This window comes from Lissotriton vulgaris, chromosome 9 (genome assembly GCF_964263255.1).
Source record: "Lissotriton vulgaris chromosome 9, aLisVul1.2, whole genome shotgun sequence".
Classification (NCBI taxonomy): Eukaryota; Metazoa; Chordata; class Amphibia; order Caudata; family Salamandridae; genus Lissotriton; species Lissotriton vulgaris.
Window position 1 is genome coordinate 909,375,372 of NC_141697.1, and position 21,033 is coordinate 909,396,404.

The following is a 21,033-nucleotide window of genomic DNA, read 5'->3' on the forward strand; positions in this document are numbered from 1 at the left end:
CGCATCTCCAGCAGGAAATAGTGCGGCTCAATGACCAACAGATGGACCTCCAGGCCCACGCGGAGGACCTTGAGAACCGCTCCCGTCGCAACAACATACGGGTCCAGGGAGTTCCTCAGAAAACGGAGGGGTCTGACATCAATGGATATCTGCAAATTCTATTCAGGTCCGTGTTGGGTGAACCAGCGGACTTTGAGATCCGCATTGACCGGGCGCACAGAGTTGGGTTGCCCAGACGCTCCTCCGCCCCGCCACCGGACATCTTGGCCTTCCTTCCTGATTTTCCGCTAAAAGAACGGATCCTTCGGGAAGCCTGACTGGCCCAGCCTCTTCAATTCCAAGGTAATTCTATAGCCTTATACCAGGATCTGTCGGCCATCACCCTGCAAAAACGTAAAGAATTTCGAAAGGCAACAGACTTCCTAAGGCAGCATGAGACTCCGTATTCCTGGGGCCATCAGTTTAGACTAATATTCAAATGGAACGGGAAACTGCACCAGCTGCGCTCGCTTAAAGACACTTACACCCTCATTGGCCTTGACCATGACATTGACGACCCCACCCCGAGCTCGTCTCAAGGGCCTTCCGGGGGGAACTGGCAGACTGTGTACCGCCGACGGTCACCCTCACACCGTCTGAAGCCCGATGCCTCGATCATCTCACAAGAACGTGCTACGGCGGTGGCAGAGGTGGCCAAGGAGACCTCTTCTCCTGATTGATTGATGTCTAGTCCGGGAGATCTTCTACAGCTTACATCACCCCCATGTGGTGGGTGGGAACCGGGCGGGGGGCCGTAACGACCGCCATTGGACATGTCCAGGATGAAAACCTTTACAACAGCCCTGTTTGGATTAACAGGACTGGGACTATACCTATTCATATTTTGGTGTTGGGGTTCGGGATGTGGGAGGGGGGTGGGGGAAGTGTTTGGGTGGTTTGGGGGTACAGTTGGGGTGGAATTTGGGGTGGGAACCAGTGTGCCAAGGGGGAAATGATACTGATGGAACAACTAGGCCTTGTGTCCGTAACTCAATACTACACCTCGCTACTGGGGCGTTTCTGTCGTTGTGCGCCCTCACGGCGGAAAATACACACACACTCTCCATGCACCATGCAGCAATGCAGACTCCTCTGGCTCTGTCCAGTCTACTCCCCATTTGTTGGGGCGAGAGGCGCCGCTGTATTAGACGCTGTCCAAATCCTAACTCATGACAATGACTAACCCCAAACTGAAATTGCTGACACTCAACGTCAAGGGGTTGAATAACCCCATTAAAAGAAGGGCGATAATCTCCTATTTGGAGAACTCCGGGGCTGACCTCTGTATGCTACAGGAGACCCACCTTTAACCCAAGGATTGGCACAGGATGCGCTCACGCGCCTTTCCCCAACAATTCTTTTCTTTCCTTCCCACAAAGAAAGCCGGGGTGGCCATCTTGGTATCCAGACATTTTTGCGGGAAGGTAGGAGTCAAGGCGGGAGAGGGTCGCCTTCTTGCACACACCTTCCAGCTAGGTGACATGAGCCTTACGATAGGGTCCATTTACGCCCCCAACACAGGACAGGAAGCCTTTCTGAAGGGCGCACTCTCTGAATCCCTTCAATCATCCAACACACTTTTACTCATCGGGGGGACCTTAATTTAGTCATGGACACCAACAAGGACAGATCAGGACACCGTTATTGGGACACCGGCGCCATCACAGAGACGGGCGCGAGTGGTTGCGAGATAGAGGCCTGGTGGATCTATGGAGATCCGCACATCCGAACGCAACGCAATTCACCTTCTACTCCCACGTCCACCATACCTACGCCAGGCTGGACCATTTCATAGGTTCATCCGAATTGGTCTCTAATATAGCTGAGGTTGACATTGTGCCTGCAGCGCTTTCAGATCATGATGCAGTGGAACTGACAATCACTACCCCTATGCCTTCCCGCTCCCGAGGCTCATGGCGTCTCCGTGAGACCATGTTGCAGCGACCAGAAGTCCACAAGTGCCTACATAAATGCATTGTTGACTACTTGGCTATTAACGACACACCGGAGGTTTCGCTGTCGGCCCTGTGGGGAGCCTTAAAATCAGTGGTACGTGGGGAACTGTTTGCAATCGCTGCTAAAGAGGCTAAGGAACGGAAAGAGAAGAGGGCCGATCTCACAACTCAAGTGGCCGAACTAGAGAGAGTACACAGCCGCACAGGCGCTCCACAGATCTGGAGACAATTGAAAGCTGCTAGGGCTCAATTGGCTTCCCTTGACACGGATAGGGCAGAATTTGCTGCGCTCCGCCTTCGACACACGTACTATGTCGGAGGCAACAGAACTGGACGCTTGTTGGCTAGCGCCCTTAAAGCTAAATCCCAACGCACAAAAATCTCTGGCCTCACGGATGCTTCTGGGAACACCCTCACTGAGGAAATCCAGATCGCAAACGCGTTTGGAACATACTACGCCTCCTTATACGGAGCAGATGCGACGTCTCCCCGGGGTATTGACACATACCTATCTTCGGCGGCTGTAACAGAACTATCCCGGACTAGCGCGGAGGCGCTGGACACCCCCATCCGCTTGGAGGAGGTGACGGCGGCTATCTCCCGACTTCGCCCACTTAAATCCCCCGGACCAGATGGCTTTTCGGCGGGGTTTTACAAATCCTTTTGCCAACTGGTGGTCCCCGTCCTCACCCGACTCTTTAACTCTTTTGAGGGACCGGATTCCATTCCCCCCCGATATGCTGGCGGCTGAAGTGATCGTCCTGCCCAAGCCGGGCAAGAAACCGACACACTGGTCGGCATTTCGACCAATCTCCTTGCTGAACCTAGATTTGAAGCTCTTCACCGGAGTTCTAGCAGCACGCCTGGGTCCGCTCCTACCAGGGATCCTTGAACCTGATCAGTCAGGCTTTGTGCCTAATCGCCAATGCAGCGATAACACCAAGAGAATGCTGCATCTAATATATAAAGCAAATTTCCGAACCTCTGACGCTGTGCTGGTGGCCATTGACGCGGAGAAAGCGTTTGACCGCGTCGACTGGACATACCTACAGCAGGTGCTGATGCGCTTCGGCCTTGGCGACCGCTTTCGCTCCTGGATAGCTAGCTGTTATCATCAACCCCAGGCTCGAGTCCGCCTAGGCGGTATGCGCTCTGACCCGTTTGACATTCAGAGAGGAACAAGACAAGGCTGCCCCCTGTCTCCCCTCCTGTTTGCCCTCTACATTGAACCCTTGGCGCAGAAAGTTAGAGACAACCCCGACATTAGTGGACTCACCTTTGGAGGAGAACCACATACAATTAGCCTTTACGCAGACGACATCATTGTTGCTCTTGATCGACCTGACCACTCGGTGCCCGCCTTCTTGAAGGATTTGGATACGTTCTGCACTATCGCGGGTTTCAAAATTAACAGAGGGAAATCCCTGATCTTACCATTGGGGGGAAACGACCACCCTAACGCACCGGCACCCACATATGGGTGTGACCTCCAAATAGTCACAGAACTCCCATACTTAGGGATAACCCTCACCTCATCGACAGCATCAACGGTGGCACTCAATTATAAGTCCCTCACCGCTCGGATTCGAGCGGACTTAGCGTGATGGTCCAAACAACCCTTGCCCCTCCTGGGAAGAGTCGCGGCTGGAAAATGTCAACTCTGCCTAAAATCCTGTATGTCTTTCAAACTCTCCCGGTAGCACCCCCCAAGGGCACCATCGCGGAACTACAAGTTGCGCGTAATCATTTCATCTGGGAGGGAAAGCGAGCACGTCTACACAAACAAGTAGTGCACAGGAGTATGGATGAGGGAGGCCTCGGGGTTCCCAACCTAGCACAGTACTTTCAAGCAGCACAACTCAGATACCTGGTGGAATGGTATAGGCCCGAATCAGAGAAAAGGTGGCTCTTTCAAGACAGAGCCATGGCTCAGAGGCCCCTGTGGGGAATTCCCTTCTTGCCCCGGAAGCACCGACCGACTTACCTCACCAACTCACCTATAACACGCACTGTCACTACAGTTTGGGATGCGGTGGCAGTCAAGAGAGGTCTGATCACCTTCCCCTCTCCATTCACCCCTATTCTAGACAACCCAGACTTCCCGCCGGGCAACGATCCCCGCGCCTTCACACAATGGCATGGCACTGCCTGCAGGTGCGCAGGGGACTTCTTTGACACACAAGGCTTCCTCACCCTTTCAGACATCAAGCAGGGCTATGACATCACAGACCCCCATCTTTTTCAATACTTTCAATTGCGACATTGGCTAACTGACCCTGCCATTGTTGCCCTAACGGGTCGCCCATTGACCACTTTCGAGAAATGGCTACTGACGAAGGAGACTGATCGACACCTCATTTCAGATATATATAAAATGCTTACGCCCCCCCTAGCGTCAGGCAAGACAGCGGGTCAGAAGAGGTGGGAGGTTGAACTGGGCAGAACACTAACGGCTAAGGAATGGAGCCAGGTGTACTATAGGGCATCACATACCACACGTAACACACTAGGCAGAGAAGCAGCCATGAAATTAGCGATCTATTGGCACCTCACACCAGTCAGGCTCCACAGAGGTAACCCATACAGGAGTGATCTATGTTGGAGAGGATGCGGAGAAAGGGGCACTCTGACACATATCCTTTGGGACTGTGGTGAGATTCGCAGCTACTGGGACACGGTTCTGAACGACAGATGCAACCTTTGACACCGAAATTCCGAGATTTCCTGCATACGCCGTCCTGGGATTGCCTAACGCATTCACTTTTCCCCTGAAATCTACCCGGGGTCGCCAGATGGGCATTGCCATGCAGGCAGCTACACAACACATTCTATCTCTATGGGGATCGCCTACCAAACCTACACATACGGGGTGGCTCCATAAACTTTGGTTTACCCTGGGAATGGAGCGCATCCAAGCCACCCTCACGCAAACAACAGATACATTCCAAAAGACCTGGAGGCCGTTTATATCCCTCCTATCTAAAGAGTTCAATGAAATAACTTGCCCGAAATATCTTCCACTGCTGCGCCTCACGGACACAACCACTGGTCCCCAAGAACCTTGAGATGGATCACAACAGCTCATCTTTGATCAGGGGACGATGGTTCCCCCACATACGGCACACTGGTGAGGGTGGGGGGGTGGATGGGAGTGTTTGGGGGGGTGGGGTTTCTGGGAATCGTTTATTCAAATTTGTATGCTGATATTGCCTATCATTTGCCTCTTGAGCATCAAAACGCTATCATCAGGAAATCCCCTCAATTGCCATATCGCACAGCATGATGAAGACTTGTTTGTCAGTCTCTTTCGATTGGTTTACCTGTTACGATTCCACTGTGATGTGATGCTTTACCATGCATATCGGCTCAATAAAATACATTTAAAACTAAATGGGCAAATTAATGCTGAAACACAATGTGCATCGTGAGGCAGCATAATTTAGCTTTCTCCCAATACTTTACTCAACCTGGCACATAATGTGGTCCTCTGTTGCTGCAGAATTCCAGTGGCCCTGCTGAAAGAGCAATGCTACACAAAATTCCTAATAAATACATTGAAACTTCAATTTTTAGGCATTTTTTTCCTGCTGAAAGCTTTACATTAACCTTTGTATTTTGCAGTCTTTGCCATCTAATGGTTATGTGCCAGCATGAGATGTGCACAACTCTCCTTTAGGAGCAAGGCATTTTTGTCAACATGTTTTTCAACAAGATTTTGTGGCCATTTAATCTTTGTCTAGATGCTACTTTGTAGGGAGTTTCCTCTTTTCTTTAGGCGTGCCACAGAGGTTTCTGGTCTTAAGAAAGGCATTTGTATTGCTCAATAATACAAATCCGGGGAATTACCAGGAAAGGCTGCAGTCAAATTGACTTGGCTTCGTAAGTTTCTGATGACCATTCTAGGAAGACTTCCCCACAATCCTTTTAAGAAGATTTACAGTATGGAACTAGTTACTTACCTGTACACTATAGTTCTCCCGTATTATCTTTCATAGATTCACATGCTTGTATCTTCCCCGTCGTCATGGTGGGAGTCTCACGGTAACAGAATGACCAAAGCAATATCATAGAGAAGAAAACTGCATAGAAAAGCCCATAGGGACTGTAGTATTTGGTAACCAGACCTCCTCATTGTTTGGTCCAAAAGTCAGCCAATCAGCATTGCTGCCCTGCCCTCACACTCCCCAGCAGAATCTTCCTGCCTCAGATTTCCGTCCCCGAGTGAGAGACATGGATAAATACCGAAAAAACAGGTTCTGCCTGAGAAACGGGGAGGTGGGCGGGCGCATGTGAATCTATGAAGTATAATACTGGAGAACTATAGTGTACAGGTAAGTAACTAATTCCTTCTCCAGTATTACATCTTTCATAGATTCACATGCTTGTATCAGAGTAGTAAGTAGTGCCCACAAAGCCTGCAGCGTTTCCAGGATAGAACCCAGAAGGAAGTTCTGCAGCTGAAACATTGTTAGAACATGACCTTAAAATACACAGGGCAAATAGGAATAAAAAACCAAATTCACCTTTATAACATATTGTGCAAGTTCTCGAAAGAAAAAATATGAAAACTGTAGGAAGAACAAATCAGCAGCTGGAAACAAGGTGGTAAGTGACGAGGTTTATTGGTCACGTCTGCACATGTCAAGATCCAGTCAGGGAATGCCCCAAGAACATAACAGCATTGCAAACGGCAAACCGCCCCCATTTTGAAAGATAACATTCTTTCAGCAAACCCACAACACGAGACCCGTCACGAGCTGTGACCAGACAATCACCACGCTTGTGACAGCTCGTGTAACAGAACAGTACCCAACACACCTTCCCCCCATAAAACAAAAAAAACAAAAAATCTAACATCGTAGATCAACTCATAACAAAATCTCTAAACCTAGAAGGCAGACGATGTGAACGAACACATCTAGAGTTACCAGAATTGCTGTCAGCTCTTGTATTGTTAGATTGTTCAGAATGTTCTCCAACATCCAGAAACACATTACTGTCACAATCATCTTGAACCGAGGTAGGCCCAGAAAAAACCGAAACCCTATTGAAATTCCAAACCGAACCACCATCAACCCTAACAGCATTCTTGAAAACTTCAATCACTTTTTTAGGGTTTGACCACACAGGAAAGCCTTTACTAACACCTTCCTTTTTTTTTATCCGGACGTAGTCACCCACCTTTATCAAACAACTGGATGCAGAGCCAATCTTCCTTTCCATGGAAAGTTTCATTTTATTTTTATATAACTCAACTCTGCGGTGAACAGCCTCAAGATCAACCTTCAAAAACTCATCGGATCCACTCATATTCTTCTTCAACCACCAAGGCGCTAACCTGGTACTAGGCTTACGTCCTCTTAAAAGCTCAAAAGGGCTAACCAAAGTTACAGAGTTAGGAGAAGTCCTATACGCCAAAAGCATGGATTGTAATGCATTCTTCCAATTCAACCCACCTTTGATGGAGAGTTGGATGGCTTCTTTGATCACACGGTTGAAGCGTTCAACCTGGCCATTGGCTTCAGGATGGAAAACTGCAATTCTCCTATGAGTAATACCACACTTAACCATGAAGTTTTCCATTTCCTTACTTACAAATTGAGGACCATTGTCAGTCACAACCTCTTGGGGGAATCCCTTTTCTGCAAAAAACCTCATCCAGGAATTCAATCACTTTCTGAGAAGTAACATCCTTAACCATTTTAACCTCCGGCCATTTAGAATAGTAATCAATCAGGACAATTCCAAAAGTCTCTTGCTTAGACAAACAACTAAAAGGACCAATGATGTCTAAGCCCAGTTTACGCCAAGGGCCACTGGGAAAATCAACAGGTTGTGGTTCAGGACGTAAGGCCACAGCAGTTTTGTCACTGTTTGAACAATAAACACAAGAACGTACAAAATGGTCTACACAAGCATCAATACCTGGCCACCAAAATGTCTTTCACTCGTCTACTGGTAAAGGATATCCCCAAATGCCCTTCATGAGCAATTTTGAGAATAATATTTCTGAAAGAAAAAGGTGGAACAATCTTGTCTCCCCTTAAAACCAAACCATTCTCCTCTGCGAGTTACTCTTGAATTTTATAAAAACCCATCATATCACCCGACAACTCCCTTCGTTCAGGCCAACCTTGTACTAGATATCTTTTGACACTACACAACTCCACATCTTTATTCATCTCCGTTAACCAACTTTTTTCTTGCAAAAATGACCGATCTGTATCTGCCAAATCGACGTCATTAAAAGTGAAAGCCACTTCACAATCAACTCATTTCAACTCCAGAATGGAACTCCTCCGAACAGTAAAAAGACAAATGAAATTTCCGAATTTCTGCCTCCAGCGATGCAATCTTCCCTTAATTTCCTTAATTTCCTTTTTTTTTTTTTAAAAAAAAACGCGGTAATAGAAGATCCCACCAGTCGCCAGTGTAGGAAGAACAAATCAGCAGCTGGAAACAAGGTGGTAAGTGACGAGGTTTATTGGTCACGTCTGCACATGTCAAGATCCAGTCAGGGAATGCCCCAAGAACATAACAGCATTGCAAACGGCAAACCTCCCCCATTTTGAAAGATAACATTCTTTCAGCAAACCCACAACACGAGACCCGTCACGAGCTGTGACCAGACAATCACCATGCTCGTGACAGCTCGTGTAACAGAACAGTACCCAACAAAAACGATAGCAGATTTTATATATATATATATATATATATATATATATATATATATATATATATATATATATATATATATATATATACTGTATAGAATATTAACAGAGAACCAAAGCATACCTTATTGAAATAGACGTTTCAGAACAGCTTGTCCCACTGCCGTGTCCTCTTTCTACGCAGTGTCCAGACAGTAGTGTTTGGTAAATGAATGCACACTTTTCCACGTCACCGCTCTGCAGATGTCGGGCAGAGACACTCTTGCGAACAAGGCCATCGATGTCGCCATCTTCCTTGTGGAATGAGCATTCACTCTGGAATGAAGCGGCTTTCCAGCTTTTTCATGACATTTCATGATAGCCGATGATATCCATCTGGCGATACTCAGTCTTGACAGAGGGAGCCCTTTTCTCTGTCCTTCAAATGCAATAAATAACTGTTTGGATTTGCGGAATGTTCTTGTTCGTTCAATGTAGAATTTCAAACATCTAGCTATGTCTAAAGAATGCAATGCTCTTTCTGCTTCAGAGGAGGGATTGCTGAAGAAAGAAGGCAAAATAATTGGTTCGTTAAGGTGAAAAGAAGTAGGGACTTTGGGTATAAATGAAGGATTTGTCCGTAATATAACCCTGTCCTGGCGAAATTGAAGAAAAGGCTCTTCCACTGAAAAGGCTTGAATTTCGCTAACCCTCCTCGTCGATGTAAGGGCTAGCAGCAGGGCTGTCTTCCATGAGAGGAATTGTAAGTCTGTCTTGTGTATAGGCTCGAAAGGTGGCCTCATAAGTTGCGCCAAAATTGTATTGAGGTGCCAGGGTACTGGCGGGCGCTGAATGGGTGGAAAAACTCTAATGAGCCCTCTAACAAACTTCTTTATCAGTCTGTGAGACCAGAGAGACGGCTCATCTGGCACTCTCCTGAATCTTGATATTGCCGCCAAATGCACTTTCAACGAGGCATGGGACAGACCTGCTTTTGATAACGATAACAGGTAAGGCAGAATACCTTCTGGTGGTACCGTCAACGGATGTAGACTTTGACTGGCACACCAGTGACAGAAACGTGTCCATTTTGCTGTGTAGGTCTTGTTGGTTGAAATAGCTCTAGATTGCGATAGAATTTGTCTGCAGTCTTGTGGAATTCTCATGGCTTGGAATTCACGCTCGTGAGGTTCCATGCGGATAATTTTAGCAATGCTAGGTCTGGATGCAGAATTTGGCCGTTGCTCATCGAAATGAGGCTCTGGAATGTCGGGAATTGCACTTTGTAGCAAATCTGAAAACCATGCCTGTCTCGGCCAAGCACACGGTTCTGACCTCATTTTGCGAAGCACTCGCGGTATTAAGGGAATTGGTGGGAACGCGTAAGCGAACATTCCCATCCAGTCTATGTGAAATGCATTTCCCTTGGAATCCCGGTGAGGGTACCTGGACGCAAACTGATCGCATTTCAAATTGTTCCGGGTTGCGAACAAGTCGAATGTTGGTGTGCCCCATCTTTGAAACACTCTGTGAAGCTGAGTGTCGTGCAGTTCCCACTCATGCGACACACTCGCCGTGCGACTTAGGACATCTGCCCAGGTGTTGCGGATGCCCTGTATATGCTGCACCTGAATTGAAATGTTGTGGCTTATCAGCCATTTCCAAATTCTTTGCGCCAGCGCAGAAAGTTGCTTGGATCTTGTTCCTCCTTGCTTCAGAAGATAAAACATAGTTGTGGTGCTGTCCGTTTGAATGGGCACCGACGAGCTCCAGATTCGGGCAGGAAAGCTTGGAGTCCCAGAAACACCGCTTTGAGCTCCAACATATTTATGTGAAGCTGTGCTTCCCACTCTGACCAGTGGCCCTGGATAACGAAGCGTCCGTCGTCATCACATATTTGTGATTCTGAGGTACAAAATTCAGACCCTGATTCAAGTTCTTCTGAACCTTCCACCATGACATGGCCACCTTCATACAGTGAGTGATGGTAATCCGATCTTCGAAGGTTCCTTTGGACTGAACCCTCTGCTCGTCCAGATGCTCCTGCAAGGGTCTCATTTGAAGACGGCAGTTTGGAACCAGTGGGATGCATGAGGACATCATCCCCAACAAGGATTTGTACATCCGCACAGAAGGGAACCTTTTTGTCTGAAGGGATGTTGCTAGGCCCATTATCTTTTTCATCCGTTCTTCGGACGGGTATGCTTTCGTTGCCTTGGTGCATATCCATGCCCCTAGGAAATGAATGCCCTAAGCTGGAATCAGTGAAGACTTTTCCAAGTTGGTTCTTAGGCCTAACCGATGGAACAGGCGGATGCAGCACTGAAGGGACCTCCTGGCTCCTGTGAATGATGGGCCTGTCACCAGCCAATCGTCCAGATATGGGTAAATGCAATGCCCTCTTAACCTTAAGTGGGCCGCCACCGGGGCCATGCATTTCGTAAACACCCTTGGGGCCGATTTGAGGCCAAATGGCAACACCTTGAATTGGAAATGGCGACTCTCCACAGCGAATCTTAAATACTTTCTGTGCTTCCGATGAATTGGGATATGGAAGTACGCATCCATGAGATCAAACAACGCCATGAAGTCTTTCTTTTTTAACATTAGGAGGATCTCTTGCAACAAGAGCATTCGGAAGGGAATTTTCTTTATGTATTGATTCAGATCCCTCAAATCCAATACCTGTCTCCACTTCATAGTTTGTTTCTTCTTGATGAGGAAGAAATGCGAATAGAAACCTTTCCCTCTGTGTTGTTGCGGTACTTCTTCTATAGCCCCCTTCTGCAAGAGTGATTGGACTTCCTTTTGCAGCTCCTGACGATGTTGGTGGTGTCTGAGCACCGGGGGATGATCTGGTGGCATTTCCACAAACTCTAGGGTATGGCCTCTGCTTATTACGTCCAAAACCCATTTGTCCAATGTTATGGACATCCAATTGTCGAAGTAGTGAGACAGATAGTGGTCGTTTTCCGGGATCTGTTGTGTGGGGAGCGCCGGCCTGAGATCATTGTTGTCTGTTAGATTGTTGATTCTTTCCTCTATTGGAAGACTTGCCCCTAGACTGCTGCTGGAAAGAGGAGTTGGAGGGCCTATACTGATTGCCTGTATTGTATTGCCTATATCCTTGTTGGTTATAAGGCTGATATCTGTTGTATGGATATGAAGACCTCTGATTAGATTGACCCCTTGCACCTCTTTTACGAAAGGACTGGAACCATCCTTGCTGAAGGGTTCCCAGCGCTCTAGCCGTATCTGTGTCTGACTTGATACCCTGTAGCGCCTCGTCTACATGCTTCCCAAAAAGATTTTCGCCATCGAATGGCATGTCAACAATCTTCGCCTGCACCTCCGGACGAAAGGATGTTGCCTTTAGCCAACCCTGTCTCCGAAGTGAAACTGCTCCTGCCATCTGCCTGAAGGCCATAGAGGAATCATCCATTGCAATGTCAATGGATTCCGATGCCGACTTTGCCCCATCGCAGAGGATAGCAGCTGCCTCTTCTTTCTTATCCTCCCGTAGTGCAGACAGAATGGGTGCCAGATCCGACCACATTTGCCTGTTAAAACGGCTAATAAGGGCCATAGCATTACCTGCTTTAATCGTAGAGGGTGCCATGACCGCAAACCTCTTCCCGGCACCATCCATCCTCCGTCCTTCTTTGTCTGGCGGCATCATTGAAGTAGCAACTGAATTCTTTGAATTCCTCTGCGCCGCCTGCGTCACCACCGACTCCGGTCTCGGGTGTCCTATCAGACAGGCCGCAGCAGACTCTGTGCTCTATACTTCTTTTCAATTCTAGGAACCGAAACCGTGATGGAAGCCGGTGTCTTCAAAATTTTTAGGCCCTTTTCCCAAATGTGAGGAATAAATCGGGATTGAGAGGGCAGATTTCCTGGCGTCATCTTTGAAATCATATAAGAAACATTCCGTTTCTTTAACCTCCATTTCCAAATCAAATCTCTTAGCTGCTTTTTCCATAATGTCATGGAATCCTCCAATATCCTGAGGAGGAGAAGTGGTTGGCGGCGGAGTAGGTGAAGGGGCAGACGGCAAAATGTACTCATTCCATTCCTGCCCCGTAGAATCTTGTATAAGTTCACCTTCCTCAGGTTGCTCGTCATCATCAGTATCCGTCAGATCGTCCCTGATTGTTATCACTGGTGGTGATCTCACAAACTGCTCTTGAGGAGTAGATTGGGTCTTCGGAGGTTGCGTTGTAGCCGCCGGCGTAGATGACGGAGGCGCATTTGCCTCTGGAAAACGGCGATAATAGTCGTTAATCATGAACCTCAGGTCAGAGACCAAAGAAACAGGTATGGAGACTGACTCTTCTCACGACTCCTCTCGCGATTCTTCTTGATGCTCATCATCCTCATTATAGTTACAAGTCTCCTGGAAAGATTCATATCTTGTAGATTGAGCTCTCTCCTTGAAGGAAAACACCTCCTCTTCATCTGTGTCCTGGCTCTTTATTCTAAGTTGTGAAGGGCTATAGGCCGCTCCGGACGACTCCTCCCCTTCTGAATCCTGTTCCAGCAAAGAAGATGGGGGTAGAGGCGAAATCTGCGTCCACGACGTAAATTCTGCAGATTTGCTTATGGTCGCCGAACCCCTCGACGACTGAAATGAGCGAATGGAGATCAAAGTCTTCGACTGTGGTGATTTAAATGCCTTTGCCGTTGAAATTACACTCTTAGTCGACAGAGTCGTCGTCGACATAGCCATCGTCGATGGAGCCGTCATCACCAAAGCCATCGTCAACGGGGTCTCCGTCGACGGAGACGTCGACAGCTTCGTCACTGATTTTTTCGTCGTCGACGACGGTTTCTTCGTCGACAGGATGGTCAAACTCGTCGACGCAGTCGTCGTCAACGCTGCCTTAGTTCCTGTCGTCGACGCAGCTGCCGTCGTCAAAACAGTCGTCGTCGACGATGAGGTCGTCGACGGGACTGAAGACTTTACCACAGATTTTGCAGCAGAAACCAGGGAGCTGGTCGATGGAGCAGACCCTGCCCCTTTCTGACCTGACGGCTTTTTTAGGGGAGTAAGAGGGAGAGATGACGCCTCCTTCCCCTTTGATTTAACCTTCTTAGGCTCCACCTTTTCCTCAGAATGTGAGGCCTTTCTCTTTTTAGGTGTTAAGTTAGTACATTCCTCCCCGGAATCTGAATCTGATGCGGCCTTCTTCTTTTGAAGCCACAACAACAAACAAGCCTCTCTGTCCCTCAGAGTTTTAGCAGAGAAGGTTCTACAATATTTACAATCCTTGGCCACATGCTTAGGATGAAGACAATATAAGCAGTCCTTGTGAGGATCTTCAGAGAAAAGCCTTCCCACAGGATCTGCAAGGCCTGAAAAGACTCTTTTTAGAGCTTTCAGCCATTATGAAAGAAAGTAGGTACACACAATACCTTAATCCATATAAGATAGTTGAAATGAAAAGGTCAATAGTTCACACAGGAACAGAAAACTGAGCAGAGCTCAGGGAGACTCCTTTCTCACAAGAAGGCGGAAATCTGAGGCAGGAAGATTCTGCTGGGGAGTGTGAGGGCAGGGCAGCAATGCTGATTGGCTGACTTTTGGACCAAACAATGAGGAGGTCTGGTTACCAAATACTACAGTCCCTATGGGCTTTTCTATGCAGTTTTCTTCTCTATGATACTGCTTTGGTCATTCTGTCACCGTGAGACTCCCACCATGACGACGGGGAAGATACAAGCATGTGAATCTATGAAAGATGTAATACTGGAGAATAGTTGTTATGGTCTTTTAAGACGGCATCTCAAAAGAGGACATCTTTCAGTATCAGGAACGATAACTTGGATCTTAAGGTGCAAGAGCCTCCTCTCCTCTTTCCTATGCCCTGGTCTGCCCCCATCAATCCTAATACCAACTATAGTCTCTATTCCCTTGATAATCTTCTTTTACATTGCTACAATTCTGGAAATATCTCTCCAGAGGTTTCCTTCAATAGGAGAGATATTGGTCTTTATCTCTATTACCAGACCTTTTCATTGCAAGAAATAGTCCTCTTTTGGGCATTATAATTCTATTGAAATCCATTTAAGTGCTGCCCATTTCAGAGCTGTTGCTTCAGCGGGTCCTAAGCGGTGGTGCTTACAGTCAAGTAATTCAGTCAATGGTTACTGCCCCATTTGTGCACTCTCCTTTTACTATTAACATATCTATTGTGGTGCAACGTCCTCAGAAAACCTACATTTTAAAATGTAGTCATCTTTAAACACACTTCCTTTGTAGCACAACTTTTTCTGTTGGCATGAAAATGATCACGAGGGGAAATAGTCTAAAATTAAATATTTTACTTTTTGAACCTGACAACATTGGTCAGTTGTATGGCACTATTCCAATCCTTATGAGAGGTTTGCTTTTTCTCTTTTTAACATTTGTGCAAAATGTTATCGCATGACATAAAGTAGGAAATAGAGGTCACATATATGAATGATTATAAATGTGATGCTTTTGCTTTATTATGACATCTTGTTTCCCTCATTTTATGAAATGCCCAGGCCTCCACTCAGACTTTCTCGGCCTGTTCTGATATCATAGGTTATTTGCAGTTTTTACCAAAGGTTCAAGTATAAGAAAAGGGTCTTTATTTCAGGCAACTAGAATCTTCCATTGGGGAATAGCACTCAGAACACTGGCAGTATAACTATGTAGCACTAGAGAGTCTAACAACAGTGATAACTTGTTGTAGCCTCAAACTGTTTTCCTGCTGCCTCCCATCGCCCCTCCCACTGCCTCCTGTGGAATCTGATGCCAGTGGCACCATACCACAAGGACTCCTTGTTGGTATAGTGTCCAGTCAGCCTACCTGCCCACTCGGAAGTCTGAGTTTAATGACACTTTATGACAGCAATCGCACTAAATGGTTCGGTACAGTTACAGTAATTGGAGACTTCTGACACACAGTGGCACACTCACAATTTGTAGCTTGATGGTCTTTCCCTCCAGTTCGATAGTTCGGATCTTGAAGTCCACACCGATAGTGCTGATGTAACTGTCTGTGTAGGTGTCATCCTAGAAACACATGGATTCGAAAACATATCAATGTTTCCATGGAGCAAAAACATCTAATCATAAAACATTTCGCAACAGGTTAATTCCACTATATTGCTTACAAGCTCTGTATTACGTTGAGCCATGGAGAATCTGCCACTAGCCTTCTTCATTCTCAGCATAGTTTACAGCTAGAGTTGTGCCATTAACTTTTCATGAAGGGGGTAGCGTCCTCTCTTGGCAATCTGTAAGGTGGTCACCTTTCATCAATCTTCCCAAGAAAGATGCTTTACTTTCATGCACAGTGAGCAGTTGGAGATATGCCACAAACCTGTTCACAAGAGATGCATTCCCCCTTACAATATTGCTGGCAGAAGAGGACATGTCACCGATCTGCACAAGTGGTACCTTCTATTCTGGACACAACCAAAGGCAGGGGATGAACCACTAACCACCTTATCGCAAGTGTTGGATCTGAAATCCTTGGCTTGGTCTTCCCGTAACCTTTTGCCTTCTAGCCTTTGTTTTTGCTGGTTTTAGGATTCTGCACACTTTTCCACTGCTAACCAGTGCTAAAGTTCTTCTGCTCTCTCTTATAAGCATGGTAACACTGACTTACACCGAATTAGCATATTTAATTAACTTGTACGTCCCTGGTAAAGTGGTGCTACATATATCCAGGGCCTGTAAGTTAAATGCTACTAGTGCCTTTAGCATTCAATGTGCAATCAAGTTAAGTAGCCCTGTAAACATGCCTAAGGTCCGCCACTGCAATCTGTGTGTGCAGTTTTAAACTGCCATTTGGACAAGGAAAAATAAAACTTTTGATAGGCCTAAACCTTCCACTTTAATATATATATGTCACCTATATGGCAGGCCCTAAACAGCCATAGCGCAAGGTGAAGTGTATTTAAAAAGTTTGATGTGTACTTTTAAGTTTTACATGTCCTGGTAGGGAAAATCTCTTACATTCGATTTTCACTACTGCCAGGCATACCTCTCCTATAGGATAACACTGGGTTATCTTATAACATTTAATAAGTGATAATTTTCAATTGGGAGTAGGAAAGAATGTCGAGTTTGGTGTCTAAAGAATTGTAATTCAAAACCCTTTTTAATGGTAAAGTCAGATTTGAAGTAACAATTCTGAAAATGCCACTTTTAGAAAGTTGGCATTTTTTGTCCTGACCATTTGGTGTCTGCACTCTGTTTCCTTGGCCACGTGCCTAGGTGTACTTGGTCTTTGTGGATTGCTCCCAGACAGTGAGACAAAGGAGCGTAGGAGTTGGCAGGATGGGCCATCTCTGACTTGATGAGTGGGAGGAGCTGTCATCTACCACACTTCCACATAACAAAGGCTCTGCTTGAGCACACTCCCAAAGAGTTTGACACTAGTCTATTGTGACTCCAGACAACCTGGAGTTAAGGCAGGGAGGTAGGAAATTCCAAGCACCTCTAGGGGTGGAAACCTACAGAATCTTCTCCTATCCTACTTCAAAGTTAACACCGGGTATCAATCAATCAATAATGGGCTTCTAAAGCGCAGCTACTCGCCTGTGAGAGTCTTAAAGCGCTGGCGAAGGGGGGGCTGCTGGTCCCTCTGGGTGTAGTATCATTCAAAGAGCCAGGTATTGAGGTTCTTCTTGAAGTGGGTCAGCAACGCGGAATGCCTGAGGTGGAGGGGCAGGGTGGTCTAGGTTTTGCCGGTGAGGTAGGGGAATGAATTTCAGCCGGTTCTGGCTTTGTGGATCCTAGGGACAGAGGCTAAGGCAAGTTGGGCGGAACGGAGTGGTCGTGCTTTTACATGGAACACAGGTGATGGTTCAGGCATGCTGGTCCTTAGTCGTGGAGAGCTTTATAGGCATGTGTGAGGAGCTTAAGGGGATTCTCTTGTTGACAGGGAGCCAGTGGAGTTGTCGAAGGTGTTGCGCAATGTGGCTGTGGCGTTTTGACATTCAGTAGTTTCTTGAGCTGTTTCTGGGTGATGCCAGTGTACAGTGCATTGCCATAGTTGAGTCTGTTGGTAATGAGTGTATGGGTAATAGTCTTTCTGGATTCTGTGAGGATCCATCTAAATGTCTTTTGAAGCAGGCCAAGTGTGTGGAAGCAGGCTGTGGAAACTGTGTTGGTTTAGGTGGTTCATTGTGAGCAATGAGTCCAGTTTGATGCAGAGGTTGCGAGCATGTTCTGTCGGGATGGGGTGAGTCCCAGAGTAGCTGGTCATCAAGAGTCCGTCCCAGGCTGAAGGGGAGGGTCCCAGGATGGGTACTTTGGTCTTTTCAGAGTTGAGATTGAGACAGCAGTCTTTCATCTAGGTGGCAACGGCCTTCATTCCACTGTGGAAATTGGTTATGGTGGTTAAGGGTTCGTTGGTGAGGGAGAGGATCAGCTGGGTGTTGTCAGCGTAGGAGCCTATGTTAAGTCCGTGGCTTCTAATGAGGGTGAAGGGAGGTATAAATATTGGACCCTCAGACCCAACTGTTCAGTACACCTCAGGAGCTGTGGAAGACTCAGAAGGACTGATGTGCTTCTCTGCATAAAGGACTGCAACTCTGTTGTCCTGCTGCATCAGTGAAGGACTGGACCTGCATATTGATTAAAGGACCGCTAGAGTGACTACAAGGGCTAGTTGGCTGGCTTCCCGATCATAGCCTCAGGAGCAGAAAAGGCTTCAACAACCTTAAATCCAGCACCTTAACTCTGTCTGCTGTGAATCTTAACCACCCCCCTCCAAGGGGTGCCACTCCCAGCCCTGGACCCTTGAAAGTGGGCCATAAGGTGCTCTACTGATACAGCTGTGGTCCTGTAAAGCAGAACAGGTGCAGCATGACGCATCTCCTTGCAGCTGCACCAGAACTGCTGCAGTGCGATGCATCCCCAACACCGGACCCATCACGCAACTCACAGTCTCCTTGGAACTGCCAGTGCACAATGAATCCTCGACCCAGGGCTTCACATCACAAGCCCCTCTTCCATAGCATCCTCGAAGACGATGTAAGATTCTGCATCGCAGCTCCACGGAACCGCTCCTTCAAAATACATCCTAGACATGGGATCTTGCAACACTCTGCAAACCACGATTTAAGGTACTTTTGTTTAGCAGAACAAACTTGGTCCCTGTAGCCAGCCCACGCTCCATCGCCGTTGGCCTGAACTTGTGACTTTGACCCGGTCCAAGGCGACCAGATAACCACAGTTGGCAATTGGTGCTTGTAGACACTATTTTCACTTAAACTTTAAAATTGCATATCTCTAGTTCTACTGATTGGATTTTTGTCATTTCTAAAGATTTACTCTATGTTTCTAACTTAGTGTGGGGTTTTTCTTGTGTGGTGTTTTCACTTTTTTACTGTTTAGAGTGCTGCATAAATACTTTACATATTGCCTCTAAAGTTAAGCCTGACTGTTTATGTGCGACACTACAAGAGGGTTAAGCACAGGTTAATTTAGGTGTTGCTTGTGTTTCACCCAGACAGATTGTTGATGCCGATTGAGTAGGGTTTAACCCCTCTCAACGAGTGACCCAATTTCCTACAACTAGTAGTAAATTTTGTTTGCACAAAGCTCCTAGCGTGGTGTAGACCATAAATATTCACATGAAATGCTCAGAACCCGGGACTGGTGTTATTAAATGCAAGCGCACCGAATTCCAAGGATGCGTAGTCTTGATTTTACATCATGCCTGTTTAATCAACTAACATACACTCCCTGCCTCTTATCTCACGCTTTCAGATTCCTGCTTCCTCTCTTTGCAACTGTTTTTCCGTTTTTCTCTTCATCCTTTTTTCCCGTTTAGCTATTTTCCTCTCTCTTGCTCTCGATCAATGTTTGATGAGGGAAAATAAGTGCTGCTCCCCAAAAAGAAGTACTACTGGGCCCATTGGCAATCATGGGCTCAAATTAAGCACTAAGCAAACACAAGGAGGTGATGGGCTGAGTCCTGAAACTTTTCAGACACTCACCCCAGTCACAGGTCTGGGTTGAAGCCATCATTGTTCTTTAGCTCACTTTGCCACCTCAGTGCAGACCCAGCTATATGCAAATCAGTCTTGACCCTGTGCCTCATAGAAACAGTCCAGCTCAAACTGCAAATCCAGGTCTTCCCAGAACCGGAACAAGCATCCAGGGACCGGTTTCGGGGTAACACCCCATATCAGCCAGGCTAGCTTGAATCCAGTGGCAAAGTGAGCAAGAGACCCACGTCTGAGCATACCCCGCCAACTTCGGGCGAACAGAGCAAACACAAGGAGATGATGGACAGAGAGCTGAAACTTTTCAGACACTCACCTCCAGTCACAGATCTGGGTTGAATCCATCATCGTTCTTTAGCTCACTTCACCACCCCAGTTCAAACAAAGCTATATGCAATTCAGTCTTGACCCTGTGCCTCATGGGAAGTGTCCAGCCCGAACTGCCAAACCAGGTCTTCCCTGAACCGGAAAGAAGCATCCTGGGACCGCTTTCGGGGTAACACCCCTCATCAGCCAGGCTAGCTTGAATCCAGTGGCAAAGTGAGCAAGGGACCCGGGCATACGCTGCCAACTTCGGGCGAACAAAGCAAATACAAGGAGATGATGGACGTAGCGCTGAAACTTTTCAGACACTCATCCCCAGTCCTAGACTGGGGGTGAATGTTTTGATTTATTCTGCATTCCGTTCATCAATTGTGTGTCTTTTGCTTTCTCACTCCAAATTAAGCACTAATCATATGTGTGCCATTTTCTTTCCAAGAATGAATCAATAACCATCCTTTGTGAAAAGTATTCCTTCTGGAAAACAGATACTGGGCATTCCATTATCCTACCCACAAGAGGTATATTCAAGTCACAGCAAGAGGGGTGTGGCACTCACCAGCACCCAATAGATGCATTCCCCTCAAAGCACATTGGTTATGGGGTCCTGCCGGTGAATAGCTTCTATACGAGGTGGGCATGAAGTACTGTAGCTCTGGCAAGTGTCCCTCTTGTAATTTTGCGGAGAAAACCCTTCTCTTTTTTTGTCTTACATATGTTAGGCCACGCAAATAATGGCTAGAACCTGTATGCAAACACTTGAGTACTCATCATTATGTGCCTGCACTACGCACTTTAGGCCCTGACATTAGAGAGGTGATTGTTGTTAGAATAACAACATTTTTACATGCTGCAGCTTGGCTCATCCATACTCGCAGTGCCAAAGCAATGAAGTGGTGATATGCTTTCATTTCTGATAGGAGCTCTTTTATTATAGATACACTTTATCTCTATCCAAGCTAAATGTTGTTTTTAACATTACCAGAGTTTTTTTCTGGTTATTTATCGTGTGTTTTTAACGTTGTGGCACTGGCACTTTGTATGTGATTGATGGTATTTATTGTTGTCAA

The 21,033-nt window shown here is 46.7% G+C and overlaps 1 protein-coding gene across 3 annotated transcripts in view; it reads right to left on the reverse strand.

The window, feature by feature from the left end:
- Window positions 1-21,033, reverse strand: part of LOC147692494 (ras-related protein ORAB-1-like) — a 188,821-nt gene that overhangs the window by 61,882 nt on the left and 105,906 nt on the right. For all 3 annotated transcript variants that reach the window (XM_086938704.1, XM_086938702.1, XM_086938703.1), the window contains exon 4: window positions 15,597-15,692. In XM_086938704.1, the coding sequence (XP_086794830.1) occupies window positions 15,597-15,692 (96 nt within the window). The remainder of the gene's footprint in view (window positions 1-15,596; window positions 15,693-21,033) is intronic.